At 43.1% G+C, this 9757-nt stretch overlaps 1 protein-coding gene across 1 annotated transcript in view; it reads right to left on the reverse strand.

Moving 5' to 3' along the window:
- Positions 1-714: 714 nt before the first annotated feature.
- LOC139765985 (uncharacterized) overlaps positions 715-9757 on the reverse strand; it is a 15548-nt gene continuing 6505 nt past the window's right edge. The window contains exons 3-5 of the mRNA XM_071694017.1: positions 3940-3962; positions 2423-2571; positions 715-1704 (exon numbers count right to left, since the gene is read on the reverse strand). Coding sequence (XP_071550118.1) covers positions 2455-2571; positions 3940-3962 — 140 coding nt within the window. The 3' untranslated portion in view covers positions 715-1704; positions 2423-2454. The remainder of the gene's footprint in view (positions 1705-2422; positions 2572-3939; positions 3963-9757) is intronic.

Below are 9757 nucleotides of genomic sequence, written 5' to 3' on the forward strand. Positions count from 1 at the left end.
AACACACACAGACGCAGACGTACACACACACAGACACACACACACTCACACAGACACACATACACACACACACACACACACACAGAGCTCTAAGTATTAATAGATTCGACAATACTACAGAATAGATGACACGAGGCACCATATGGAGTTGTGGAATCATTTTTTTTTTTCATCATATATACTGAATTCAACATCAAAGCGTCGTCTTAATTTAAAAAAAAAACAGCAGCTGTTGACAGCGAACGAAAAAAAAAAAAAAAATTGGGAGGGGGGTCATTTATTTATTTTTTTTTCCTATGCAAGAGCGACGTCGTTGCGATTCTTGAGCAATACTGAATCGAAGAGAGACTGTCAATTTGTGCATCCAATCTCCTTTTGAGGACGAGAGCCCCCACACGTGTCTATCTCACTCTTCTATTTCTTTTTTTTTTAGGAGGGGAGCTGCCACCGAGGGGCCGAGGTTGAGGAGAACAACACACACACACACGCCCTCTCTCTCTCTCTCAGTGGGCCAAAGGTGTGGCGACTGCTCTGCTTGGCGAAGCCATAGCGAGCGACCACTCCAACTGGCCAACTGTTGCCTTGTGGCGCCCTCTCCTCCTCCTCCTCTTCCTCCTCCTCCTCTTCCTCCTCCTCAGTGACGCCGATTCAGTGGGGGGAACAAAAATATATAAGGAGATATTTGTTTACAAAGGCTTCTTCTTCTTCTTCTTCTTTTCTTTTAAGTCGTCTCTCGTCAGGACACTACAGCATAAATTCGCTTGAAATGCTTCATGCTGCGTATGTACAAAGCACAGAGGTGGTAATGCTGGCGCGCGCGCGTGTTTTGATTAATTAAATAGGATGGCATTAAAAGGATTATAACTCGCCCGGATCCCGTGAGGAAGGGGCCCTCCCGTCTCGACATGCCACTTGGAAAACGAGGCGCGTTCGTTCAACGATGAAAACGAGGCGTGTTCGTTTATCGATGAAAAAAGAGGCGTTCGTTCAACGATGAAAACGAGGCGTGTTCGTTCATCGATGAAAAAAGAGGCGTTCGTTCATCGATGAAAAAAGAGGCGTTCGTTCAACGATGAAAACGAGGCGTGTTCGTTCATCGATGAAAAAAGAGGCGTTCGTTCAACGATGAAAACGAGGCGTGTTCGTTCATCGATGAAAAAAGGGGCATTCGTTCAACGATGAAAAAAGAGAGGAAACTGATAACATCCTGGCGAAGGGAGTTTAATGGGTGAGATCTTCCCCTTCATATTCATAGCAGGATGCAATTGATGTGCCTCTTCGTGCACGAGAACAGTGACTGATGGCTGTAATAATTTACGCAATGTCGTCAACGGGAGGAGGTTGTCCTCTTCAGCATTCGGGCAGGAGCGTATCATTATGGGGCCAACCTCGGCCACGCAGAGAGCCAAGGGAGACGTGGACTTTCGGGGTGTTCACACGCCTCCCTCTTTCTACAGCTGCCTGATGGGATGACGAGAAGACGCCCCGTGTGAGAAAAGCCAGTCAGCAAAGAACATCTAAAATTGGCGGAGGAGAGCGGCCGCCCTCTACGGAGCCTCTGTTGGCCTTTGTGCGAATGATGGGGGAGGGGCTCCAGCAGGGGCGGCACCTCCTTCATATATATATATATATATAAAAATGGGTCAGCCTCCACCTTCCTTCCTTCCTCCAGGCTGCTCCAGGCACGAAGAACCTTACCAACAACTGCGAGATACAGAGAGAGAGAGAGACAGTGAGAGATGAGGACATGTTAGTCAAGAGAGCATGATGCATGTGGCTCTCTGTCTGTCTGTCTGTCGTCTGCTAAAAAAAGACAGAAAAGACAGCAGACCAGACTAAACGTCTACTTTATAAGTTAAATGATATTGCAGTTTGATAAATTACATGTGAATAAATATTGCTCTATTACTGTTCAAGTTATAAGGCTGAGTTAAACATGATTATAATAAGTGAACTTAGATATGGTTTTGATGAATATTCTCATAATCTATATAGTATTAGCATTAAGAATAGAGTTACAGATGAGGCCAATAGAAATCTAACCTCATACTATCAGTTAAATCATTGCCTCCTTATATATAAGTTCCCTGATGCATCAGACAATTCAAAATACCATCCTCAAACTCTAGCTATCAACAACACCTTGACCACGACGATTCGAACACTTGACTTCGAAGGTTCGACCCTTCAGGAAGCCTTTACGACCCATGGTTTATAAAGCCTTAGCCTTTTTATGACCTGATCCCTGCCTTAAGCCTTTGACCTGACCCTTCAGGGTTTAGGTCAGAATCTATAGCCATCATTCTCAAAGGGGGGTGTCATGCCCTCTAGTCGTCGCACCGTCGTGCTGAATGGTCGTGCTGAATGGTCGTATCGCCGTGGTCGAGCAGGGTTTCAAGACACTGGAGTGAGCACCACTTACCATTTCTTCACCTCCGCGGGTTCCACACACTCTCATTTACTCTCCTCCTTCTTTTTGGGTTCGGTATTCGCGTCGGTGGTGGAGACTGTCGCCTTGGCCACGGCGTTCTGTAGCTTGGCCTCCTTCAGCTTCTTCTCCTTCAGTGAGGGCTGCACAGGAGGAGGAAGAAGAGGAGGAGGAGCAGACATGAGAACCAGTGTAGACCAGAGGGTCTAGTGCGGAGGCAACAGTCATTATCATGGATGGGAGGTAAAGATAAAGGATGCGACATGGTGTCACTGACATCATGTGTTCCTTATCTCGTATTAGATGAAAACAAGATAAAATGAAAAATAACATAAGACTAAATAAAAGATAAGACTAAATAAAGATGCATGAGGCTGAAATAAAAGCGAATAAGAGAATACCAACATTAGAAATTACTTAAAAAATCAACAAAAGAAAATGAAATCTAGTGATCTATGACGTTCTTTTAAGCTTATCTCACCTTAGTTATTAAAGAGGCTAGTCTATCTTTTCTTTATCTATCTGTTGATGTGAATAGCCGTCGAGATTAGGCGCAACATAGCTAAATCAGACAATTTTTCGCAAAACCTCGTATAAAAAAATTCCTTCAAGATCTACTTTGACGATGTTTTTGCCAAACACGACACTGGAATATCTGTCGAAGACTTGGCATATCCAAGACTGATTCTGCAATTAGCCACGTACTGACAGGCGCCGTCTATACTGGGGTCTCCTGTCTGATAACCCAGTCGTTGACAGGTGCCTGGAGGTGCGTTTCATATGGTTGCCGTGTTTCCCAAGGGGTCAGTGATTGACAGAAATACCCTAATCATCGTAATCCTCAGTGACTCACACTCACACTCACTCTCTCTACCATCCTATATAGACGTAGCTCCTCCCTCCTCCAAGTCTCTCGTATCCTCATTACCAGTTCGATTCCCAGTTCATTGAGGGATGTGTGAATGTGCTGGCATTTGGCGTCACTCGTTATGAATTCGAACGAATTTTCACGATTCATTCCCCCCCCGCCCCTAATCTGCATATTGAATAAATTTCTTTCATCTTTTTTTTTCTTTCTTTTTTCAAGCCTTGTGATGAAGCGATATGGAAAGTGATTTGAAATTAATAGCAGGAAGGTGAAATAAGCTTAAATTCTAATTGGTTGTAGATACGACTGGAAATGAAAATCAAAACCTCAACACGTAAATATAAAAAAAAATACAATAGATAAATCTATTACATTAAGATGAAAATATAATCAAAATAACATTATTACAGACATCAATTAACAGATAATTACCTGATAACTACCCCCCTTTGTAACGACTGAGATACCTAATTAAACTTTAATTGTGTGACTTAGGTCACCATCAAAAACCCCTTAGAGAGAATGGGGCTATACAGGAAGTTAACTGTCTTGTGCCTAAGCAATGATACTTGTAATTCAATCCTTGTAATTTCAGTGAAGTAACTGTATTTCAGAAGACTTCAGGCAGGAAGAAAATACTCACTGGGATACCTCCGAAGCCGTACACTGCAGGGGAGAGAGATGAGAAAGAATAATACATTACTTCAGGCAAGGAATTGGAAGACATTTTTCTAAGTTATTGATGATGTATTGGTGATATATGTGAATGGATGTTAATATGTGGAGGGATGTTAATAGGTGAGAGGATGTTAGAGTGTAAAATGATGTTCGTATGTGAGGGGATGTTGAAATGCGAGAGGATTATAAGATGTGAATGTTAAGATGTGAGATGTTCATATGTGAGGGAATGTTAACATGTGAGAGAATATTAACCTAACTCATGAGAGAATATTAACTTATGAAAGAATGGTAGTATGTGAGAGCATGTTAACATGTGAGGGGATATTAACATGTATAGGGATGTTAACATGTGAAGGGATATTAACATGTAAGGGGATGTTAACATGTGAGGGAGTATTAACATGTATGGGGGTGTTAACATGTGAGGGAGTATTAACATGTATGGGGGTGTTAACATGTGAGGGAGTATTAACATGTATGGGGATGTTAACATGTGAGGGAGTATTAACATGTATGGGGATGTTAACATGTGAGGGGGTATTAACATGTATGGGGATGTTAACATGTGACGGGATGCTGAAACGTAAAAGGATGTTTTGAGGGGCGAATTCAAAGGGAAATATTGAGGAACTTCCTACTTTATGATAACCAAGTGTCATGTGACACAGATCATTATGTTTAGATTGCTGCCTACTCCACTGTGTGTGTGTGTGTGTGTGTGTGTGTGTGTGTGTGTGTGTCTATACTCTTACATTACAGTAACATCAGGTCACCTTTTCACAGAACATTACAGTATTCAGTTCCTTTCCTCACAGATCAATTAAGAATTTGACTTATCTCTATGAACCCAATTGGTTCAGGAGAAACATGTCAAAATCTAAAATCATATAGATAAAAAAAAAAAGGCCAATTTTGAATTCTTTAAAAAAAAAAGTTGTTTCTAGTTTTGAATCATGTTCTCATATGTGAATAAATCTAAGAATATTATCTATTACGGGGGAAATATAATGTAATATGGATATTTGGACTCCATGATTTTATGATATTCGAATGACCATCATTTAAGGCCACGCAATGGGAACACTGGCATTAGTCCAGAGAAGCTATGGAACGCCATGGGAAGACATGAGGTCACCTCCTCACTGATAATCTCCTTCAGGTCTTCGCCACCGTGGCAGGACGCCAGCCAGCTGGAGGGGAGGGAGTCAGTAAGTGTTTGGTCGGGAGTAATTTTATGGAATATTATCCTCTGTGTTATATGAGGTCTGTCAACGGGGTACACTGAGAGGCGGACGTGTTGATTACGTTCGGTACGACGGTACGATGGTCGGGTACGACGGTACGATCGTTGAGTGCGACGGTACGATCGTTGAGTACGACGATAAGATGGTCGAGCACGACGGTACGATGGTTGAGCACGACGGTACGATGGTTGAGTACGACGGTACGATGGTTGAGCACGACGGTACGATGGTCGAGCACGATGGTACGATCCTTGAGCGCGACGGTACGATGGTCGGGTGCGACGGTACGATCGTTGAGCACGACGGTACGATGGTTGAGCACGACGGTACGATGGTCGAGTACGACGGTACGATCGTTGAGTACGACGATAAGATGGTCGAGCACGACGGTACGATGGTTGAGCACGACGGTACGAAGGGTGAGTACGACGGTACGATGGTTGAGTACGACGGTACGATGGTTGAGCACGATGGTACGATGGTTGAGCACGACGGTACGATGGTTGAGTACGACGGTACGATGGTTGAGCACGACGGTACGATGGTTGAGTACGACGGTACGATGGTTGAGCACGACGGTACGATGGTTGAGTACGACGGTACGATGGTTGAGTACGACGGTACGAAGGGTGAGTACGACGATAAGATGGTTGAGCACGACGGTACGTTGGTTGAGCACGACGGTACGACCATTGAACGCGACGGTACGACGCTTGAACAACGTAAAGCAAACAGTCAAAACAGAGGCGTAAAATCATGCTTACTTTCCCTCCAAGAGAAATCCAACCGAAAGATTTGCTCTCTCTCTCTCTCTCTCTCTCTCTCTCTCTCTCTCTCTCTCTCTCTCTCTCTCTCTCTCTCTCTCTCTCTCTCTCTCTCTCTCTCTCTCTCTCTCTCTCTCTCTCACCCTCCTATACCTTCCTCATCATCTCTCCTGCCTCACCTCTCACTCAGCTGTCACATATACCGTCTCGCCATCTGACTCACCACCACAATCACCATCTCCCACCCTAGCGCCATCTGACTCACCACCACAATCACCACCTCCCACCCTAGCGCCATCTGACTCACCACCACAATCACCGCCTCCCACCCTAGCGCCATCTGACTCACCACCACAATCACCACCTCCCACCCTAGCGCCATCTGACTCACCACCACAATCACCACCTCCCACCCTAGCGCCATCTGACTCACCACCACAATCACCACCTCCCGCCCTAGCGCCATCTGACTCACCTCCACAATCACCACCTCCCACCCTAGCGCCATCTGACTCACCACCAAAATCACCACCTCCCACCCTAGCGCCATCTGACTCACCACCACAATCACCGCCTCCCACCCTAGCGCCATCTGACTCACCACCACAATCACCACCTACCGCCCTAGCGCCATCTGACTCACCACCACAATCACCACCTCCCACCCTAGCGCCATCTGACTCACCACCACAATCACCACCTCCCACCCTAGCGCCATCTGACTCACCACCACAATCACCACCTCCCACCCTAGCGCCATCTGACTCACCACCACAATCACCACCTCCCGCCCTAGCGCCATCTGACTCACCACCACAATCACCGCGCCAACCTCGACGTTCTTACTCACCTCCCTACCTCGACCAGACGCCAACCAGCCACCCGTGTTTATCTACACCACAAACACCTCCTCAGCGCAGCTTTTGACGTGCTGAAGGACCCACCTCCTGACCATGACCGACTGATTCTCCTTCGTCGTCTCCTTGTTCCCAGCGTACGTGGGAGGGATCGACCCTGCACGACGAACCTAAGTGCATGCGGATGCATCCCCACGAACGCACACACACACACACACACACACACACACACACACACACACACACACACACACACACACACACAACGTCAGAGCCTATTTTCAAGGCATTAGTGAAGATATCACTGAACTACACACTGGTTTCTCTCTCTCTCTCTAGCGAGAGTGGGCTGGCAAGTACTGGAAAAGATGATCTGGGAGCAAATGAATGACCTCCTGTAGATACAAAAGTCCAGAGAGAAAGTATGGTTTTCAGGGGACGGAGGTCATGTGTACCACGCCTTTTAGATTTCTAAGGGAAAGTGAGCTCATTCCTAGATAAGAGAGAAAAAGACGAGGCGGATTCTCTGTACCTGGATTTCCAGAAAGCATTTGACACCGTACCACACTATAGATTGGAAAAGAAGATAGATCTTTAAGGTGAAATAGAAGTAGGACAGTTTCGATGGTTATGATATTACATTAGGACAAAGAACGCATGTTTGAGAAGCCTTCTCGACGTGGGATTGGGTCACAATCGGCGTAGCACTGGGTTCCACTCTGGGACAACTGCTATTTTGTTATCTATATGAATGACCTGCCAATTGGGATTTGACTTGCACATGAATATGTTGGCGGCTGATCCCGTGGCCATGCAGGCAGTAGAAAACGAGGAGGATTTCATCAACTCACATCGTAGCCTTGACAAACCTCTAAAAATTCGGTTTAGTGGAATTGAACCCGACAATGTAAAGTAACGAAGAAGATCCAGAACGAAAGAACGTCTCGATACGAATAGTATCCAGCAGAAAATAAGCTTGGGAATCTGTGTACACCAGAGGGAACCTGGACGTCGAAATCGTTCTTAGCTTATTGCAAGATACCGACACCTGAAGATAACAGTGAAGGAAAAAAGAACCATCTGTTGAATAGATATTAGAATGAAATGATAGAGAAAAAATCATCAAGATGTTCACATCCTACATTGCATCGAAACTGGAAGCACTTAAGAGGTACAAAAAGCTAGTAGAGAAGGTCCAGAGGAGGGCCAAGAAAGGTGAGTACAAGAATTAAGAGACGTGAGTTACAGGAAACAGATCAAAGGCTTTGAATTAGTCCACTACGGAGGAAAGAAGAGTAAGGGGTGACCTGATCACAGCTTTTAAGATTCTAGACTAGTATGATGGCGTCGGCAATGAACAATTTTCCGAAAGATGCGGGAACAGAATAATCAGAGAACAGAACATGAAATGAAGCAAGAAACATGTTGGAATTGATCTTTTCAAATAAAGTTCAAATATATGTTATATCATACAACTTCGAAGGCCATGGACTTAAACAAAAGATAATCAATGTAATTCCATCAAGTGTTTCATTACGACGAACAACAGAAGTTAATACAATAGCTAACGAGTCTTCGTCAAGAAGGAGGAATGACAAAGAGTAATTAATACATTCGCTTGTAATACAATGATTACATTACACAATGTTGCACGTTAAGTGGTTATACACATGCGAGAGGACGATATAAGCACTTTGGTGAGTATACTCCAACAAACGTGGGAAGTATAGTGTGTGCAAGGTTGATATACTTTGCATTTGAGTGACTTTTCTTTTATCACTGAAATGACACTCGTGTTGAGGGAGTCAATGTTGAAGTTATTGGCTAATTGGGGTTTAAAGGCGACATTTTATTCTTAACATAGCTAGTGCCACCCCTAATAGTGGTAGTAGTAGTAGTAGTAGTAGTAGTAGTAGTAGTAGTAGTAGTAGTAGTAGTAGTAGTAGCAGTAATAACAGTAATAGTAGTAGTAGTAGTAGTAGTAGTAGTAGTAGTAGTAGTAGTAGTAGTAGCAGTAATAACAGTAATAGTAGTAGTAGTAGTAGTAGTAGTAGTAGTAGTAGTAGTAGTAGCAGTAATAACAGTAATAGTAGTAGTAGTAGTAGTAGTAGTAGTAGTAGTAGTAGTAGTAGTAGTAGTAGTAGTAGTAGTAGTAGCAGTAATAACAGTAATAGTAGTAGTAGTAGTAGTAGTAGTAGTAGTAGTAGTAGTAGTAGTAGTAGTAGTAGTAGTAGTAGTAGTATTACAGTATAGTAGTAGTAGTAGTAGTAGTAGTAGTAGTAGTAGTAGTAGTATAGTAGAATATATAGTATAGTAGTAGTAGTAGTAGTAGTAGTAACAGTAATAGTAGTAGTAGTAGTAGTAGTAGTATACGTAATAGTAGTAGTAGTAGTAGTAGTAGTAGTAGTATAGTAGTAGTATAGTAGTAGTAGTAGTAGTAAGTAATAGTAGTAGTAGTAGTAGTAGTAGTAATAACAGTAATAGTTAGTAGTAGTAGTAGTAGTATAACAGTAATAGTAGTATAGTAGTAGTAGTAGTTAGTATAGTAGTAGTAGTAGTAGTAGTAGTATATATACAGTAATAGTGTAGTAGTAGTAGTAGTAGTCAGTAATAGAGTAAGTAGTAGTAGTAGTAGTAGTAGTAGTAGTAGTAGTAGTAGTATAGTAGTAGATAATAACAGTAATAGTAGTAGTAGTATGTAGTAGTAGTAATAACAGTAATAGTAGTAGTAGTATAGTAGTAGTAGTAGTAGTAGTAGTATAGTAGTAGTAGTAACAGTAATAGAGTAGTAGTAGTAGTAGTAGTAGCAGTAATAACAGTAATAGTAGTAGTAGTAGTAGTAGTAGTAGTAGTAGTAGTAGTAGTAGTAGTAGTAGCAGTAATAACAGTAGTAGTAGTAGTAGTAGTAGTAGTAG

The sequence above is a fragment of the Panulirus ornatus genome, chromosome 56 (genome assembly GCF_036320965.1).
Source record: "Panulirus ornatus isolate Po-2019 chromosome 56, ASM3632096v1, whole genome shotgun sequence".
Lineage (NCBI taxonomy): Eukaryota > Metazoa > Arthropoda > Malacostraca > Decapoda > Palinuridae > Panulirus > Panulirus ornatus.